We start from the raw sequence: 20,112 nt of genomic DNA on the forward strand, positions 1-20,112 counted from the left end.
TAAAAGTACTTTGTATCCATTTGGGTTTACTGTAATGTAAGCATAAGCAACTATATAATAATCCAGGTTCACAGCCCTAATTTTCCACAATCAAATTTTACTTTCCCTTGATAATTGGAGCCTCCTGAGTAAAAGTCCCATACAAACTTTTGTGTCATCACCTACAGGTTCCATAGCATACCTTAGAATACAGAAAACTGATCTTTGCCGACAATTATGTGGCCTATATAATTAGATTTATCTAAAATTTATTTTAAATTTGATCACACATTTTGACTACGTAAAGGTTCGCTTTTTAAAGGAAGCACTGTATTTATTCTTCTTCTCTTTAGCTGTTGTAACTTTAAGCGGTTGTGTGCAGAGGGTATGAAATAGTGGAAAGTGGAGTCAGTCTATTATAAACGGGTGAAGTGCCTTGAGCGTAACACAAACCACTATCGATAGTGTCATCACTATTTTGCCAGCTCGGTTTTTATTTACTTTTCTGGGCGGCTGGTTTTGTTCAAGAACAATTACTATAAAAGTGGTACACGTAAAGTAATAGGTTCAATGTTTATATGAAAGGTTATATACTTTGAAAACGCTCACCCAAAGCACCCAAAAAACTCTTATTTATTTTTGGAGATATAAACAAGCGTCCAATCAGCAACACCGAACTTCTTATCACAAAACGACGTACCCAGAAACAACAACAACACAACAAAAGATAGCGCAACAAGGTGAGTAAACTATAAACTAAATAGAAGTTGCTCACTTGCCTTTGACGATTGCAGCTGTTGGCCCACCGAATCGGAATTTCTGTGGACGGAGAAAGTCTCGAGAAACCTAAGGTCTGACGTGTCGCTTGATTACGGGCGATAAAAGAACGGAACGGAGCAGTAATGTGTGGAAATCCGGCTGTGGGAAACGGGACGAGGGCTTTGATTCTGGTCGGGGGTTACGGCACCCGGCTGCGACCTCTGACCCTCAGTACGCCCAAACCACTGGTAGAGTTTGCCAACAAGCCTATTCTGCTGCACCAACTAGAGGCCCTTGTGGATGCGGGATGTCGCCAGGTGAGTGAATACAAAGTTTCGGGATCAGAAACCTTAAATGGTTTGAAATCACTTTAAAATGTTTCTATAATTTGGCAATGAAAAACCAGAACGTATTTTGTTGGGATATATGTAACATAGCTTACCTTATGAAATTTTGATGTGAGAGAGATTGTGTTTCCTGAGTTAAGAGACTTTGCACAATCAATATAATTGTCTCTTAATTTGTTAATTGTTTTCTTACAGGTAATTTTGGCCGTCAGCTATCGAGCTGAGCAAATGGAAAAGGAACTGAAAGTGGAGGCTGACAAACTGGGTGTGGAACTGATCTTCTCCCATGAGACCGAACCCCTGGGGACAGCCGGGCCCTTAGCCCTAGCGAAACACATTCTAGCAGCCAGTACAGAGCCCTTTTTCGTGCTCAATTCGGACGTCATCTGCGATTTCCCCTTTAAGCAACTAGTGCAGTTTCATCGTAATCATGGAAAAGAAGGCACTATTGTGGTCACAAAGGTCGAAGAACCCTCAAAATATGGAGTTGTGCTGTACGATGAGTCCGGCTGCATCAAAAACTTTATTGAGAAGCCGCAGGAGTTCGTAAGCAACAAGATCAATGCCGGCATTTACATCTTTAATCCCTCAGTGCTTGACCGAATTGAAGTTAAGCCCACGTCAATTGAGAAAGAGGTATTTCCGACCATGGCGCTGCAACAAGAGTTGTATGCCATGGATCTTACTGGATTCTGGATGGACATCGGTCAGCCCAAAGACTTTCTAACTGGTACGCCTGACTGAATCACTTTTTCCCCTAACCTCGATTGCCTATTTGCTCTTATCTCTCTGAAACCGAACGTCGATGTCGTAGTTAATTGTGTTTTGCCTTTTTGTGTACACTAGCTTTTGCCTTATCTATTTTGAGTTTCTTGGAAATAAGGCTAAATGTTTGATAGAGCGATTTCTGTTAAACTGAAGTGAAGCTCATTAGGCTGATAGAAATTGAAGTTCAATTAAAATAGAATGCTAGAAGAGTTATTCCCACCGAGTAGGAACAGAATATATGTTAATAACAATATGTGTATTATTTTAATGCACAAAGGTAACTAAAAATGGTTACTAATAAAGACTCAAAGTCTTCTTAATACAGATAGAGGCCTAATATCACTATCAGCTCTGGCATATTTTAACTAACATTCTTCTCCAGCGACAGAAAAAAATCTTAAACGCAACTTGCATTGCATTCCTTGCGTTTTTTGGCATCATTTTAAAGTAAAACTAATATTTATTAATTTGTCATCACATTCTTACAAATCGTTTTTATACCCTTGCAGAGGGTATTATGATTTCAGTCAGAAATTTGCAACACAGTGAAGGAGACGTTTCCGACCCCATGAAGTATATATATTCTTTATCAGCATTACTAGACAAGTCGATCTAGCCATGTCCGTCTGTCCGTCCGTTTCTACGCAAACTAGTCTATCAGTTTTAAAGCTATCGGGCTGAAACTTCCCCAAAGTCTTCTTTCTTTTGCAGGTAGTATATAAGTCGGAACCAGACGGATCGGACAACTATATCTTATATAGCCCATAGGAATCGGAAAAAAAATTTTAAAAATGATATCTTGGGTGTTTTTTAAATAACATTTTATAATTAGAAGTTAGTCGTAGAAGGATGTTTAAGAAATTTAAAACTTGATCATTAGCCAAGGCGATCTAGCCATGTCCGTCCTTATCAACGCGCAGAACTTGGTAACTTTAAAAGCTAGATAGTTGGGATTAGGTATGCAGATTCCATGGACTCCGAGTGGCAAGCACCTCTAACGCCCACAGATCGCAAAAGTCTGTGGCGCTCACTTTTGATGCTGGAATGAAAATTTAAACTCATATGCATTTGTTTTGTCAATACCGATCGATTGGCCAAAAACCCACATAACGCTAAAATCTGTTTGGCTTAAGGAAATATTAAATCTAAATTAAACTTCTTTGTCAACACTTATCTAAAAGCCGAGAATTGTATCAATCATCATATAATTACTCTAAAAGTTGTGAGCAACTAAGTTATTTGGAATTTTTAATTTGCAATTGGTCTAAAGAATTACGGGTATCTGATAATAAAGATTTTGCTTATGGTTAATATGTTTAAAGTGATTTCACCTTTCTGTTCTTTTTCAGGCATGTGCCTTTATCTCAGCTCGCTTAGACAGAAGCAATCTCCCAAGCTATACACAGGACCTGGAGTGGTAGGAAACGTGTTGGTGGATCCTACGGCTAAGATTGGCGAGGGTTGTCGCATCGGGCCTAATGTAACCATTGGACCGGACGTGATTATCGAGGATGGTGTGTGCATCAAGCGCTCGACCATTCTAAAGGGCGCCATCGTTCGCTCGCATTCTTGGCTGGATTCCTGCATTGTCGGTTGGCGATCAACTGTGGGACGATGGGTTCGCATCGAGGGCATCACTGTGCTGGGCGAGGATGTAATCGTCAAAGATGAGCTTTACGTTAATGGAGGTCAAGTACTGCCCCACAAAAGTATTGCCGCTAGTGTTCCAGAACCACAGATCATCATGTAAGCCGATGGTTCACATCGGTTAGTGTAAATACAATATAGTTTTCTTTAGTTCCGCCGTTCCGGTGTTCTATAAAGGTGCCTTCTGCTTCAATGGTCTTACCTACGATTTGCAAAATTCGCTCGTTGAAGAGAAAAAATGAAAAACATTTCCAACAGTTAGCTTTGCTATCTATTTATAAACTAAAGCTCAATATTCTTCTCTAATTAAGGTGGAAAAGCTGACTTATAGTCTGAATATAACGCATTAGCTGACCCATTTTGTACTTTCATAAGCGAAGTATATTTTTAATTTTTAAAATTCTATTGGTTAGTCAAATATACATACGTATTTACGAAAAAATTAAAAAATTTTAAATCCCTTTTATTGTTATGTTATGTGCGCGAGAGAGGCGAGGGTTAGCTGTGGGGATTAATATTTTATTTGGAATGAAAATTGGATAACTCCAGAGCTTAATTGGTGTACTCGACAGAATATACAGAATTGGAAACTGAATATTAGTAAAGGTAAAAGATAAATTAAAAAAAAAATCTTATAAGTTTACGTTGGAATTTTTTTTTGAGTAAGTTAATAGTAACTTACTCAAAAAAAAATTCCAACGTAAACTTATAAGATTTTTTTTTTAATTGCATATACAAGTTTCTCCTATTCGTATAAATAGTATACGAATAGGAGAAACTTGTATATGCAGAAATAATTAAGAACTTTTACTTTTAAGTTGAAATTTTTCCTTTATACAAGTTACTCGTAGAGTAAAAGGGTAAATTGAGTTCATCGGAAAGTATGTCACAGGTTGATCCTATAAAGTGTATACTTTCATGATCAAATCATATCTGTCTGTCCGGGTGAGCGCTGAGATCTCGGAAGGCATACGAAGGTGTTCTTACGCGGTGGTAGCGGCGGTGAACCACGCACATCAGTCTCGTTGTGTTGCCACTTGAGCGTTGGGGGTTTGTTTCATATCACTAGTGATTTGAACAGCAGATGAAAAATGATAGGTGTAGCTTTAAGTAGAGCCCGCGCTGGTTCCAGCTCTGATTTCGTTAGGAGTTGGTTTCTTATCAGTTTCACAGACTCCTTCGCCCACCTGATACATCAGTATAGATGTGTGTAAATAGGGGGTACCTGGAGGAAAAGGGTCATCCAACTATCACTAGTGGCATGCCCCACATAAACCCAATAGCCCTTCGGCGAGTGTATAGTGCAGTTGTTGGTTTCCGCATCAGTTCTGCTACGTTGAGTTTTTAGTCTAGCTTCCTATCATGAACAAGACCAAGATACTTACCCTGTCGGTTAGCCTGAGATAGTCTCAACATGAGGAGGGTGGATTTAGTTTTGGTTTTTACAAGTTCCTAGTGAAGAGGCTAATCCTTTTCGTTATTGGATAATCTAATGAGAATCTAAGGCTGTTGGTCACTCGCTCACAGAGGGTTTGTGGGTATAAGCCTTTAAAGGCAAAGCAACATAGTCTGAGTTGGCAATTACATGTAAGTCACTTCCACAGGAGTGGTGATAGTATTTCTCTTTGCGCAGTAGCTGTTTTATGAGGTATAATATCCAAATCCGTTAGCGCGTCAGTACTGGCTTCTGGTGGGATTTTTCGTGACATTCTGCATTAGCCTTTCCACAACGGGGATGTCTGCCTTAGTCCGATTTAGACTGTCAACCTCAAGACCCAAGGCCAGACCCTGGAAATCTTTGGGCCGATTCGTCCGATTTCATGGATACCCCGTCTTCACGAATCGGCCTTTAGCGTCTCCTCTTTACACGCTAAGGCAGGCATTAGGAGAATCCTGTTCGGCTCCGCAGGCTTATCCGAGATTACGTCCCAATCCACCACTCGAGCTTGATGGCCGCATAGACTTTTCACAGGAATGGCACCAGCCTCTTGAAGAAGGCCTCACCTTGATTCTACCCTGCTTCGTTTAAAACGCTTTTGCAACGCGAGGTCATTAAGGACGAGGCGCTTGCGACTTCCGCGTTTCCGCCCTGGGTGCCATGCTGATATGCTTATGAAGAACTTACTTATAAATTTGTTTTTTATTGGTAACTCGAGCTTTGCTTTAATTTCAAAGCTGTACTTTTTACTCTATTTCACAAATAGACAAATACAGTATACCGATATTATTATATAACATTTCTCGTAAAATCGGCAGTGAGTCGTTAGCAGATCTAAAGATCGTATAGTCTATTATAATCATACAAAGTTAACTAAAAGGCTACAGTGACATATGACGTACAGTGGGATATATTTTCTAATAATTATATAAGGCTTGTGAAAGGGCAGTCGTCCCAGTAGCACGGAACTCTCCATTTCCCTATTTCTACGGTAAACTGATGATGGGCATTATAAGTATTTTAGAGAAGGCTTTATTAGGCTTGTATCCTAGTAAGGCAGATACTCAGTCCGGTATATATGTACCCACAGCTCGTGGTGTACACGTAAGGTCATTACTTTAAATAATAATACATTTGTTATTATTGTAACCCTCAACTCTGTACAGGCGCTTTATATTGCAGGCAGAACTTAACATTATCTTTGTTAGAACTAAAGAAAGAGCTTAAAAATAATTTAAAATGGAGCAGCCCAAGGTAACTCCTTTGAGGTACGCCTGAGGTAACTAGGACTAGGGGTGAGATAGTTTATTAAAATATTTATTTGTGACCTGTCACACAAAAAACCTAAAAGATCACATGTAAACCCTTATAGATCTGGTTAAATCTAAGATCTAAAACCATTATCAGATATAACGGTACCGTCACAACAAAATCTCAAACGGACTCAGACCTGAAGAGCGCCCAGAGCCACCCACCAAAAAACAGCCAAGGAGATCGGGCGCTGATGATGCTCCAGAAACAGAACCCAGGCGACCCAGATTGGAGGATCCCACACATGGCGAGCCCTCTACCCAACGCGGTTCTGCACGTCAGCAAAAAGGCGAAGGAGCTGCTACCACCAGCTGCACCTTACACGCAGAAATATGTAGAACGAATGATTTAAGATCGAACGTTCTTAAAAATGTTTCGAGTCGTAATTGAACCCAATAAGAAGAAGCATGTTTTCAGGGTGGTCCAGCTATTAGAGGCCACGGGACTATTACTTTTTGTAAGGAAAGTTTCAACTTCGAATCCTCGTCGCGGCTCTTTCTGACTTTACTTTTATTTAAAAGTATAGTAGGCTTTTTTAAATACGTGTAAGTACATACAAATTAATTTGGTTGGTAAAATTGGCCAATGCTGATAGTTTAGTAACTATAAACAAATTTTACTTTAAGAGAAGAAATTTTTTGTACCGACTTAATACGGTCAATATGCACTTGATATTGTGGACTCCAAACCGAAGAACAATATTCCAATGGCAAAGTGCCACCTAGTCGTAAATGACTGCATTCCAGCACCCGTTCTTTCACTATGAAATAGCACCAAAAACCTGTGCCGAAGGTGATGAGTCGGTCCGTTCCTATTCCACGGTTGCGGTACAAAACAGAATGCACCCGTTGCATGCATCTAGATGCTTATTTTTTGAATGCACCTAGTTGCAACAAACTAAGCACATTCTGGACGCACTCTTTTTTATTGTACATGTGAGCTGTACCCAGGAATGCACCCAAATGCAACAAACTATACACATTCTGGACGCACTCTTTTATAATGCATCTGGAACATGTACCCAGGAATGCACCCAGATCCAACAAACTAGACAGATTCTGGACGCACTCTTTTATAATGCACCTGTGAGCTGTACCCAGGAATGCACCCAAATGCAACAAACTATACACATTCTGGACGCACTCTTTTATAATGCATCTGGAACATGTACCCAGGAATGCACCCATATCCAACAAACTAGACACATTCTGGACGCACTCTATTTTAACGCACCAGATGCTTTCAAGAATCAATTATCTCAAGGAATACATAAAACTGGATTTTAATTTAATATTTTATTTATTTATTTATTCTCAGGCTTAAAGGCAATTGAGAAATTACAGAAGGAATATAAAGAATATATAAAGAATATATATTCTTGATCAGGATCACTAGCCGAGTCGGTCTAGCCATGTCCGTCTGTCCGTATGAACGCTGATATCTCTGAAACTACAAGAGCTAGGCTATTGGGATTTGGCATGCAGATTCCTGAGCTTCTGGCGCAGCGCAAGTTTGATTCAGCAGGGTGCCACGCCCACAAGCCGCCCACAAACATCAAAAAATCGCAGATATGAACGCGGAACAAACTTGCGCTGCATGCATGGCTACGGAATATACATAAATCTGAAATATTAAGAAATATAGTTTCTAAATAACTAATACTAAAGATACGTGCTATATGTCACTGAAAAGGTTATATAATTTGCTAATCACTCGAACTTTGTTTAAATTATCTCAATACAATCAATTTAAAGATATATGTAAAAGTTTTTATTATTAACCACTTGTAGGATATTTTCTCAAAACTGGTTTGAACGATTTCTTTTTAAATTTCAAACTAACCAAGGGGTACCATGGCATTACTCAACTGTTGATTGACCGCACACAAACTTCAAAAAATCGTCCATGTGTCCACATTTTTGCTACCAACGCAACCAGAGCGCATCGAGATTGATTGTACTAAATTATATTGAATGTTCGGTGAAGACAAATAAAAATCAATTGAAACAGTTACACTTCTGGCGTCTTATTTGTTAACATAAAATTAAATCGTCCACGATACCCTTCAAGGTACTGTTGAAAATATGATGATGGCACTTTCATTAAGCGCAAAAGAAAAAATCACATGGTACCAAAAACTGTTGCTAAAGGTCTTATTAATACGTGTTTGTATTTGTCTGACTTGTAAGCCTTTGAAAACAAAAGAATAGAGCTTTAAAAATGTGGAATATGCCCCTTAGTGAAACCACAAAAAATCATTCCTGGAAATGAGGAGATTTAAGTTTAATTTAATTTAATAAGTGCCATATGCAAACTTAAGACCAGGTATAGTATGTACCCGATCTATTCGCGACATTTTCAATCTTGATATCCGCAGGCGAAGCTGCGGGCGACTTTGCTAGTGTTATTGTAAAATCAAATACCCAAAGAAAATGTATTTTTCCAGGGGAAACATGTTTTCAAGATATTATCAAACATTACGAAAAGCTTAGAAGTTGAATTCTACCTCTGTACAAATATATGTCTGCGAACGGCGAAGCACGAAGTATGTGCACAATTTAAAGAGGTTGCCAGGCAACCGTTGGATTTGCAGTAATAGAGTCCAAAGCCACAACAAAATAATTAAATTGGCTGGAAAAAATGTTAAAGTCGCTGGGTCCGATTGAAGGAAACCAACAGCCTCAGCTGCAGCTGCTTTGGGAAGACAAGGAAGTCAAATTCGATGTCCCGCAATTGTAAGTAAATGGGTAACCAATTAGATTAACCAGGCTCAATAGATTGTTTTCCTGTCAGGCACAAAAACCTACGGAGCGGGGAGCAAGTACTTGATTACATTTATCACATCGAAGACAGCAAAGGAAATCCGGGAGACACGGGGCGTCTAATGGTCACCAATCTTCGGATTATTTGGCACTCGCTGGTCCACAAGAAGTACAATCTGTGTACGTGATTAGTTCTTATAGGGTTTACCATAATAAAAAAGGAACTTCGCTTTTAGCCATTGGGTATGCCCGGATTGGTAACACAAACACTCGAATAGTGCACATGCACACGAAGGCAAGGATAGCCAGTCAGGCCCTCTACATCCTGGCCATTAGTAATGAGACTCGCTTCGAGTTTCTTTTTACCGACGTATCCGGAGAAACGTCACGCCGGGATCAGCCCATCTTCGCCAGTGTCTTTGATGTGTATCAGTAAGAGGAAATCGGCAGCGAAATTTTGAATATCTATACAAATCATATTTTTACAGCTTATATCAACGTACTTATCTATACCGCGACCTGAAGCTGCGCGGAGCCATCGTTCAAGCAGGACAATTGGTTATTCTACCAGATGAGCAGGTCTACAGCCAGGTACAGGGTGTCTGGAATTTGTCGAGCGACCAGGGCAACCTCGGCAGCTTTGTGGTCTCTAACGTTCGGTTGGTGTGGTTTGCTGATGCCAACGAAACTTTCAACATAAGTTTGCCGTATCTACAAATTGAAAGTGTAAGCTATATAAAACTCGATATCAAAGCGACAGCTTATTTCAGTCGGAAGTATTCAATTCAGTAGAGGAGACAGTTCCGACTTTATAAAGTATATATATTATTGGTCAGAATCAACAGCCGAGTCGATCTAGCCAGCTTCGTCTGTCCATCAGTTTTAAAGTTGTCGCAGGTAGTATATATGTTTATTAGGGAGGGTCGATTTGGGAGCATAAAAATCGAATAGGGGAAACGTAATCTTTAAAGGATTAAAATCAATATTGCCGAGCAAACTTATGGTCTAAAATTAAGTTTTAAGCGAAAATATCAAGGTAATCAACAGACATATTAAAAAATCATTTTTGAAATTCTAGGCACAAAAACATCGATTGGTAAAGCTTATCAGTATAATAGTAAAACGTTTCTCTTACGTAATATGTTAACGATAGAAATAGTTATGTAACTATAAAAAAGGGTATAATGTATCCAACCCATGGATTGTAGTTAAATAACTATCTTTATAGTTATCCGACCTTTTAAATATAGTTAAATAAATACTTATAAAATTAATATATTTATAGCTATTATTTAAATTCATGTATGCGTCACTGTATCATGGTATTTTATAAGAAAAACAAAAAAGACAATTTTAAAAATGCAATTTTTAAAGTGACTTCCAGCTAGTGTGTAAATATGTTGATTATTTAAGAGAATATATGTTTTAAGTAAGTTCTTAACTCTTCAGAGTTTGTCATAGAACTCTAGGCTAGACCTAGTTTGGAATTATAAGCAACACAATGGAGAAAAGTTGTTAGCTTATTGTTGCACACTTTTGTTTTAAGGATATTACGCTCGGAAATCTATTTTTGATAGTTAATGAACTATTTACTATTGCTATATCTAAATAAACATATCACGTCAACGTAACTATGCTAATAACTATTAACTATTAAATAGTAAACGAAGCAAAAACAAATACCAACATTTTAAACAGTAAAGTAAAATTTTTTGTAGTTACTAAACTATCTGCATTGGTAAATCTAACCAACCAAATTTTTTTTTTTGATATAAAAGGCCAATATCTTAAGGACTTAATACTAAAGTTACACCCTTTTTCATTGGAATTACCATGCATCTTCTAATTACAGCTTCGCATTCGTGAGTCCAAATATGGACCTGCCCTGGTCATTCAAACAGCAGAAACTGGAGGTGGATATGTACTCGGCTTTCGCATCGATCCCTCCGAACGACTAAATGAGCTGTTTAAAGAGCTCTGTTCTCTGCACTCCATCTATGGCGAGCAGCCTAACTTTGGTATACAATATAACGTCCAGGATGCCCGGGAGCGACTGGCAGCTGCAGCCGAGGAAGCGGCCCAGTCCTCTCAGTTTAAGGTCGATAACTTCGAGGAGCTGGACGAGAGGCAGGAGCGGGAGATCAACACCAAGCTTAATAGCTACCTCGCTGAAGGCTGTTCGGGAAAGGGGCCAAGTGGATCTACCCAGGGAGAAAGAGAGCCGGTCTACTGCAAGGAACTAGGGTTCGCCATGGAGCAAATTAGAGACGGGTACAAATTACAGGATCTGTGGAACGTCATGCCTACCAAAATGGAAACGATGGAATGAACCCAGAAGACGAACTTTCAATCGATGACGATGATATGAAAGTCACTAATAATTTTCCAAAGTTTAGGAGCAGAAAGTTGCTGATGTCTATTGAGCATGTTCCTGTAAAAGTTCGATGCTTAAATTCAAGAGGTGTTAAGTACTACAGCTCTTGCCGGAATCAAATATATTTTTCACTTTTAAAAGTTGTAAGATAAGGTGACGAACAAATTATTTGTGCTTTCTCATGCAGATTCTAGGGGTTCATGCGCAGCGCAAGTTTGTTTGATCCCGGTTTAAAAATTAGTTTTCACATTAGAGTACCTCAATACCATGATCAGAAGACATGTTTAAACTAAAAATTAATACGATAGTGTTTTTACTTTTATTCCGCTGTAAAGGTTGGTATTTCGCAGGCAATTCTGTGAACGCACATTTAAAAATTTTTTCACAGTGTAAGCCGTTGTTTAAAAAAATGCATTTTAGTTTTCGTCAGAAGTTTTTAACGCAGAGAAGGAATAAAAGTTGTTTCGAAAGGCAGCTAGTTTTTCCAAAAGTCGTAGAAGTAAAGCTTTTTCTATTAAAAAGAGTTTGGATACGCACAAAAAAGATCAGTGCTCAGGCAGTGTAAGATGTTCTGAACTGGTAAATGTGGCCATTTTTGTTGACTAATAACTTAGACACGAGACTTTTTACAACAATGTGTCGTATATCAAAAGTCGTATATCAGAATAAATGCTAAACAAAACCTAAAAAAGATAAGCTTTAACGCACAATTTTAAAATGGTGGTATTTAGACAAATTATTTTAAAAAGGCGTTCAAAGTATTCCAAAATACTTTTCTAACGACATATAGCTCAAGCCTTTATGTTTAGTAGTTCACAAGTTACGGGTCTGCAAAATTTGGCTTTTTATAGCTGTTTTCTGGCCAAACTAGCTAGTTTTTCCAATAGTGGTAGAACTAATGTTTCTTATATTGAGCTATTTAACATCGTCTAGCATTTTTAGAACTCTAAAGTAACGTTTTGGGACAAACTGACAAATTTACAAACAAAATAAAATTTTTATTTTGAAAAGTGCACCAGCGAATGAATTGTGAATTGGCAGACTGCCAAGAAAAACCTCTGTGTTTTAAAGCAACAACAGCCCTCACCCTCGAAAAAAAAGACCATGGATGACCAGCAATATAAACTTTTCAAGGCTTATCTTTTGAAATCGCGATCCAAGAAAAACTCATTTTTTGATTCACAAATCATGATAATGAAGAAAGAAAAAGAAAAAAAATTTTGCTTGATTATTCAAATCAGAACATCCATTAAAGAGTTTTAAGCAAATAAAGAAATCGACGCTAGGTGGCGCTGTTTCGATTTCGGGAACAGTCCATTTGCTGCTTGCAGATCTTCATCTCCCTCGCACTCCCCTTAGTTGAGTAACGGGTATCGGGGCCGTCGACTAAAGCGATCTATCCTGTTTTTTTATTATTTGATTATTATAAACTTTTTGTAGATAGATTCTATAATAAATTACCAAATTTTCATTTTATTTGTAGTTATTTTTTATTGACGCATACAACTCGGTGTATGTTTAAGTAATTTTGCTTCGTTTGGAATCGCTTGAAATTGCCTTAGCTTAGGGAGAAATTTAAACATTTTTGTGTTCCGTAAATTTGAATTTCGTTCGTACATTCCAACTATTACTTCTTAATGATATCAAAGGTTTAAATAGATTTTTGAGTTTTTGGGTGTTGTGTAGGTCAAGCAAATAATTTAAATGGGCTCCGCTTGTCTTTCGCTTGGTTTTATAAATTAGTTCATATCACAACACACAGTTGATTTGACCGGCATGTTTTATATATAGATTTCTATATTTTTTATATCATTGCTGTCCTTACAGATAGATCGTATGTTAAGATACAGATAGTATTACATATAAATATTTATAATTGTATGAATGAATTGTTTACTTTGTCTCTAAGCTATAAATTCTAACAAACTTAATTAAAGTAGGAAAATTAATTTTAGTTGTGGCGTTTTCTCCATCATCCTGTTCTTTCCATACATACTTACTAGCCTGCCTCAAAGACAAGCACATAAACTAAATCGAACCGAAAACATAGAACGTTGTTTGTACATTCATCGAAAAAAAAACACCCAAATTAATGTAAAATTATAGTGACAAAAGGTTTTGTGGTTGAAATATTATTATCAGGAATGACTTAAATTTTACAATTTTCTTTATACATTTAATACTTTTTGCTTTATGATTTTCTGTATAAAGGCTAAACATAAACATCTAAATTTTCATTTCGCATATATCATTTTGTATAATATTGTATTCGTAGCGGATGCTTTTTGTTATCAGTCTTGAAGACCAAGCCAGAATGCTGTATAATTTTTACCAAAAAAATGAACTGAGAGGCATTTAAAAGCTCGACAATACAAGCGTTTGCATACAAATTTAGATTGCACAAATCAAACGAGACGAGTTGAACTACGTGTACATTACATTGTTACTGGCTTATCTTACATTTCCACTTACTTCAAAGGAAAGACGCAACACGTACACATAAACAGTAACTAGAACCAAAAGACTTAGAGCTTAGCGAGTCTCCTACGCGACTCTTTTCTATTGTGGGGCTTTGTTTTTCTTGTTTCTGCCATATTGGCTTACGTTCCAATGAGCGAGCATCCAAGTTCTCTGGAGCTCAGTTGCTGGCGGAGATCTGCTGACGGGCCCGCTGACGTGTCATGGGCGGTGAGGGACGCGCAGACAAGGCTACTGATCCACGACTGCGCTTGGTAGCTCCTCTTTCAGTGGCTGCCTTGCGTTTAGTTGCGGTTTTGCTTGCTGCTACAGTTAGATCAGCTGAAGAGGTGGATTGGGTTGTGATTGGAGTGGCATCTACCACAGAAGCTCCACGATTGCGTTTAGCGGCTTCACTCCCACAGGATGCTTTGCGTTTGGTTGGAGCTTTAATCGGTACGGAAGATTGCACTAAATCCACTGACGTGGGTGCAGTGAACGATGCTCCACGGCTGCGCTTGGCTCCTCCACTTGCTGCCGTTGCCTTGCGCTTAGCGGCAGGTTTTACTTCAGTTACTCCGTCCGCTGAAGAGGTTGATTCCGTATCTTGTGCCTTGCGTCGTCTTTTGGCCGTCAGCATGGGAGCGCGACGACGACGCTTTGGCTTTGGGTTGGTAATGGCCTGGGCAGAGCCTGAGGTGTGTGTGTTGAGGGAACGCGATCTGCTCCTGCTGTTAGTGGTGGTAGTTGCGGTGATGGCGGTGTTGGTTGTTTCTATGTAGGGCATCGGGACGAAGGCCGATCCCTCAATTGTTGGCAATGTCAAGTTGCTAATAGAAGATACATTCGTTAGAGGGATACTTAGGTGTTTAAAAGGCCACTTACCTGAGCTTTGGTTTGTGGACTGATTCATCTTCGTCGTCGTCCTCGTCCTCTTCGCTGTCCGGATTCGCAGCGGGCACAAATTTTGGTTTTTTCAGTTCAAAGCCGCGGAATTTGTGGCTGTTAACGATACAATAAGTGAGTAATAAGCTTTTGCTCAATTTACAAAATACTTTTTCTGTTTGTTTTAATATAGCTATTCTTAATATTTTTATTCGATGCATAATGTCGCTTCACAGTTCAAATTATGTTACTCCACTCTCGATTGGACAAATGATTCTATTAAGTCGACTTTATAAATCTTTTGAATAGTATTGTAATATTATCAACAAATTATAAAAATATGATTGTACTCAAAACTAATGTCGAAAGACTTATAAATATTAAGTTCGGATCTCCTGAGTATGAACAAAACCTCATATCAGGAATCATGGAAAATCAAGTGATGGTATGGGAAAAAAACCAAGTATTAAGAAACCCTCATCGATTCAAAACTTAAGGCAGATTGACTGGAGTTATTAAACGCATCAGTGTAATTTGGAAACATCAAAGTGGAGGACAAAAAGGATTTGATATCTTTTCAATTATATTTAACACAAGGATCGTTATGGGATCCGGCCCTATGATCCAATCGACTCATTTGTGAAAAAACTTTTATTTACTGTCGGTTGGAGTTAGGTTAACAAATTCCGGAAAGAGCCGAGCAAACTTTGTGCTTAGAGAACGTGAGAGCATCAACATCTCAAATATCACTGCTATCAAGTATAAGAGCATACTCACATTTTAATTGGCGTTATGGGCATGGGCCGGATGGGCTTGAAGAGGCACAGGTCCATGAGCAGACTGTCGGTGCTGGGATTGCGCTTGCGGGCGGCTGCGGATCGATGGAGGGCCGTAGGAGCAACCGTGTAGGCGCGCAGAAAGGCGGCTGTGGGCACTTGGCTGGTCAGGGGAAGCCCCTGGGCCGATGGCGCCTGACTGGTCAGGGTGTAGTGGTGGCTCCTCGAACTGACGGCGATGGAAGAGGTTGTGCTGCCAATGCTGCTGCAGCCCATTAGTCCACCAGCGCCGCTGAGCTTGCGCTTGAGGCTGTGGTCCAGGATCTTGGGCGCTGGCGCGGGGGCTGGGACCACGGGCGTGGGAGCGGACATGACCAGGGCCTTCTGGACGGTGTCCTTGATGAACTCAGTGCCGCGATGCAGGCGCACGGACAGGGTCTTCATCAAGGCACTGGCTGCGCTGGGACGGGACGCGGACGACGTGGGAGTGCCCACTCCGCCAGAGCCCACGCCTGAGCCAGATCCGGCATTACTGGCCAGCTTTCCGGCGTCGTAGGCCGGCAGACCGGCTGCGGCCAGCAGCATAACGGGGTCGGAGTCGGGTTGTGTAGTCCCCTATTGCCCTTCGACTCCGCCGGTGGGATGCACTGCCTCCAGCGCCGGAAACAGGTGATGGCGCATCAGCGGTCGAACGTCACCTCTACGCACTCATGTCGCCCGGGATTCCGGCCGAAGTCTCGAGCAAACCTAGATTTCTTTTTGTTTTCCCCGTCGCCTCGAACACTCGTTCGTACTACTACTACACGCACTCGCCCACTACTACAACCACGCACACACACGCCCGCACTCTCGCACTCAAGCACACACACACTATAGTAGCTCCATTGTGTGCCGGTGGAAAGGACGAGCGACTGGTTTTTGTCCCGGCAGGATCTCCTTGGGTCTCCTGGCCTTCTCGCTGCTCTCTCGGCGTCTCGATCCACTGGCCTTTGGTTCTGCGGGGTGAGCGGCAATGGCCTTTCGCGAATTCGTTTTACGATTCGATTTTACGCTTTTTTCATTCACAAGCAGCTGTGGCCAATCGATGTTTCGATACGCAAAGGCAATCGATGTATCGATAAGGGGCTGCGTTTTCAATGTTACCAGCGAACGCTGGGAAAGTATCGCATGGTCTACTCCCGATGTTTTATGCGATAGTTTATGGAAAAATGTTTAAATTTAAATAGTGCATCATGAACCAAACACAAAAATGCTTTCTCAGCTGCGTTACGTTAGTGCTTGTAAGGTAATTGGCCTAATGTTTTACTTGGAAACTACATAAATACGTGACAAAATAGGTTAAGCCCAGGAATTCGTGTGCGAAAGGTTGATCACTTGTGAGAATGTGTCTACCTTAAGTTTTGGTTTAAAAGGGCAATTTTCGTAATTAATTTGTTATTAACATAACTACCCACAGTGCACGCCATAAACTATCGATATAAATCAAAGTCTCAAAAAAGCAAAGAGTACCACCTCTAACGAGCAAAACGTAAACAATCACGGTAAACGACGAAAAATACAATGACAAATTCCTAAACAGTTGAATTGCTGAATTGATGAAAATGAACAAGCTACTGCGCACCCGCAACCAAGTGTGCTTTTTAAGGGGCATTACTAGTCGGTGCCAGCCCAGCCAACATAAATCGTCGGGGGACGAAATCACGCTAAGCTCTCGTTGACCGGAGAACACTTCAGGGCAGTTAATAGGTCGTGAAATGGCAATTGTTGCCTTCGTATGCCTTTCCTTAGCGATCCTGGCAACCCAAAAATATGTCGGCATCACATGTAAAAGATGCATAGCAAAGCTTTAGGATATTCGAGACGAGGAGCGAGTACAGATGCCCTAAACGAACTCACCTTTGCATTTGGCGTCGTCGATGGCGGAACGGTGTGGCGTGCGTCGTAGTTCCATTCTTCGGGCTACCGGCATGCGAACCTGGTTAAATCTTCTGCCAACAGGTTAAAACGTGGCGACTGGCGACAACCATTTTCCAAAAACTGATTTGATGGCCTTTGTTCAGGGACCTTGGTGATTTGAAAGGACACTAAACTTAAAATAAATTATCGTACTTACAAAGACTATTTCTAGATGGCTAACCTTGTTCCTGGTCTTTATGGCTACGTAATACTGTATCTGCAGCCTTATTTCTGCACTATCCTAATGATTTTAGGTCCCTAAAATCTAAGTGATTGCGTTTAAGAAAAAAGAGGGAACTGGTTTTTATATATGTGGCCAGATTCCTGCGCTATTTGTAATAAGACAGTCAATGCTAATTGTATTCGCAAAGGTTATACATATGTATTCCGGAGACTATAGTGAACTTAATGTGCTTTGATTTTTAGGATGTGTGCATAAGGCCCTAGGCGTGGAAAACGTAGTAATCATTTTTTCTAACAAACCTTGAAAGATCATATATATGGAAAAATGAAAGAAGAGTACACACAAGAATACGATATGGAAAGTTCTAAGCAGCCCTTTTTCTTTAAATACAGAAATTGACCATATTGAATCGATTATCTTTTTAACAGCAATAAGATAAACATGGTAATCCGGTCGGTCAGCATCTCTAATAAAGGTTTGCACAAAAAAATACCATACGATCGGATGTGCCCTGTGTGTTGGGGGACCTTAGGGAAATTCCCTTTTGGTGTGAATTAAAACAGCTGACTGCAGCGACAGTCTCTTGTCAAGAGAAATGATTACATTTTGGCCAGATGTGGGTTTTTTCTATGCGCATAAGTTATCTGTAACCTTAATGCAAAAAATCCAAGAAAGAGACAATAGTTGGCGTATACACAAATTACAATACTTTTGTTAATTTTAGAAATATTTTTGGCGAAGTTGGCAAAAAATATATCTGCCGCAAGCCCTTTTTCACTATTTCAATTTTAAATAAAGTGGTATTTTAAACTAAAACATATTGTTAGGCAGATAAAATCAATAATTAGTATGTTTTTTACCAAAATAAACCGAACATAATATAGAATGTTCACATATTATCTCAACATGGTGGGCGGGATTACAATAATTGTAAGGGTTAAAATTTACCAGATTTTGAGATGCAACCACAAATTAATTTTTAAGACATTAATAAATAAACGATTGCAATTAATCTAAAATCTGAGGACACGATAATCAACATAAAACATCAAGGACTTTGACAAAGTTCTCGTGAAGTATTTTTAAGCCATTAGTATTAGTGTTGGCAAATTTTAATCCGTCAGCCGATTGCATTAGGCGAGTAAGGTGGGACATCCGTTTGGCATTCGAAAATTCTTTAACCGACAGAGGTCTTCCCAAAGCAATAAAAATGTTTTCGATTTACTTAACGGATTACATAGGGCTATCAAAAAAACAATCGACTTTTTTAAAAGTAAAATGTTTTTTGGATTCACTTCAAAAACTTCAATTCGATCCGACCAAAATTTATTGGGGATATAGTGTTAAAATGTTTTGTACTTATGGTCGTTTACCTCAAAAAGTTATAAGTTATCTTTTCACAAATTCAGCATCTTTAAAGCTACTGCCATATGGGTCATAGATCCCCCGATCGTGATTAAGAGTACATGAGAGCACATGTAATATGTAAAAATCTAAAAACACACAACTGTGGGAATAGCCAGAAGTCACCAAACCAGGCGAGTACGAAATGTGTCGCATTCTTGGCAAAATGGTCACGAAGGACGAGTGAAATGTGATCTGGTCCATTTTCGTTATGCAAAAACCAAGTGTTGTTGTCCACGAAAACGACGCATAACGCTCAAATAGTATTCCTTACTAACATTTTCGCCGGGTGGAAGGAAATCATACTGCACCACACCACAAATACGAAAAAAAACTCACAATTTTCGAAAAAATTCCCCATTTTTTCGTTCAAGCAGTAGAAGTTGAAATACACTAACATACAACATTTACAATATAATATTCCTATGATCCTGTCACCAGATATCTTGTCCGCCGGATGGTGTTCTGTACATTGAACAACGTACACCTTCGCTACGTGTACTGCCATTTGCAATAATATTTGTAAGTCTTAACTAACTGTAGTCTCTCTCCTTTAATGTTTAACAATAAGTTTGTGATAAACAAAATCATAAAATATTAAAGCCAGCTTAGTGAAAGGCATCCGCACAGAAAAGAGTAAGCTAATTTAATTTGCACGAACTATAAAAACTAAACTGCTTTGATACCTGCCGCTGGATCTTAGTGCCCGTTAAAACATAGTAAAATTGAAATTAAATAGCCAAACTACTTCTTGGCTACTGTGCGCATTTGCGGTAGCCATCGAAGATAGACCATCGCTCCGTATCGGGTTTATTATAGCGAAATAATTGCCGGGGCGCACGCGGTGCTCAATTTGCGAACCGAACTGGAATCGAACCAGCGAACCAATTCAAAAGGCGCCTGCACACTTTTTAGTTGGGGGAAACGCATAGAGAAATTAAATATAACCAAATTAAAAAAGGAAAGATTGCTCATAAATTGCTTTTCCTCTTTAAAATTGAATATCACATTTTATTTCAGAAATACAGAAAACTCCTCTAACCTATGACGATATCACCCCAATTC

General features: G+C 39.5%; 3 protein-coding genes across 3 annotated transcripts; 2 read left to right on the forward strand and 1 right to left on the reverse strand.

Moving 5' to 3' along the window:
- Positions 1–462: 462 nt before the first annotated feature.
- Gmppb (GDP-mannose pyrophosphorylase B) lies at positions 463–3,874 on the forward strand. Its single transcript, XM_017069338.4, has 4 exons — positions 463–719; positions 774–1,055; positions 1,281–1,815; positions 3,203–3,874. The coding sequence occupies exons 2-4, from the start codon at positions 882–884 to the stop codon at positions 3,601–3,603; spliced, it is 1,110 nt and encodes a 369-aa protein (XP_016924827.4). The 5' UTR covers positions 463–719; positions 774–881; the 3' UTR covers positions 3,604–3,874.
- Positions 3,875–8,835: 4,961 nt separating this feature from the next.
- BBS5 (Bardet-Biedl syndrome 5 protein) lies at positions 8,836–11,412 on the forward strand. Its single transcript, XM_036819282.3, has 5 exons — positions 8,836–8,984; positions 9,043–9,191; positions 9,248–9,443; positions 9,500–9,737; positions 10,864–11,412. The coding sequence occupies exons 1-5, from the start codon at positions 8,890–8,892 to the stop codon at positions 11,338–11,340; spliced, it is 1,155 nt and encodes a 384-aa protein (XP_036675177.3). The 5' UTR covers positions 8,836–8,889; the 3' UTR covers positions 11,341–11,412.
- Positions 11,413–12,850: 1,438 nt separating this feature from the next.
- LOC108005939 (mucin-21) lies at positions 12,851–16,601 on the reverse strand. The gene is made up of 3 exons (XM_017069365.4): positions 15,505–16,601; positions 14,728–14,844; positions 12,851–14,672 (listed from the first exon to the last, which is right to left on the reverse strand). The coding sequence occupies exons 1-3, from the start codon at positions 16,086–16,088 to the stop codon at positions 14,024–14,026; spliced, it is 1,350 nt and encodes a 449-aa protein (XP_016924854.3). The 5' UTR covers positions 16,089–16,601; the 3' UTR covers positions 12,851–14,023.
- Between the last annotated feature and the right edge of the window lie 3,511 nt (positions 16,602–20,112).

Source organism: Drosophila suzukii, chromosome 3 (assembly GCF_043229965.1).
Source record: "Drosophila suzukii chromosome 3, CBGP_Dsuzu_IsoJpt1.0, whole genome shotgun sequence".
NCBI classification, from domain to species: Eukaryota; Metazoa; Arthropoda; class Insecta; order Diptera; family Drosophilidae; genus Drosophila; species Drosophila suzukii.

What these genes read in the sequence shown, in the direction of transcription:
- Gmppb (XM_017069338.4), top strand. Translation starts at nt 882, where the DNA reads ATGTGTGGAAATCCGGCTGTGGGAAACGGGACGAGGGCTTTGATTCTG. An exon ending in TGGATGCGGGATGTCGCCAG is followed by an intron (nt 1,056 to 1,280) that starts GTGAGTGAATAC and finishes GTTTTCTTACAG; the next exon opens with GTAATTTTGGCCGTCAGCTA. An exon ending in GCCCAAAGACTTTCTAACTG is followed by an intron (nt 1,816 to 3,202) that starts GTACGCCTGACT and finishes GTTCTTTTTCAG; the next exon opens with GCATGTGCCTTTATCTCAGC.
- LOC108005939 (XM_017069365.4), bottom strand. Translation starts at nt 16,088, where the DNA reads ATGCTGCTGGCCGCAGCCGGTCTGCCGGCCTACGACGCCGGAAAGCTG. An exon ending in CCCATAACGCCAATTAAAAT is followed by an intron (nt 14,845 to 15,504) that starts GTGAGTATGCTC and finishes TATCGTTAACAG; the next exon opens with CCACAAATTCCGCGGCTTTG. An exon ending in GTCCACAAACCAAAGCTCAG is followed by an intron (nt 14,673 to 14,727) that starts GTAAGTGGCCTT and finishes ATCTTCTATTAG; the next exon opens with CAACTTGACATTGCCAACAA.
- BBS5 (XM_036819282.3), top strand. Translation starts at nt 8,890, where the DNA reads ATGTTAAAGTCGCTGGGTCCGATTGAAGGAAACCAACAGCCTCAGCTG. An exon ending in CCACAAGAAGTACAATCTGT is followed by an intron (nt 9,192 to 9,247) that starts GTACGTGATTAG and finishes CTTCGCTTTTAG; the next exon opens with CCATTGGGTATGCCCGGATT. An exon ending in CGTATCTACAAATTGAAAGT is followed by an intron (nt 9,738 to 10,863) that starts GTAAGCTATATA and finishes TTCTAATTACAG; the next exon opens with CTTCGCATTCGTGAGTCCAA.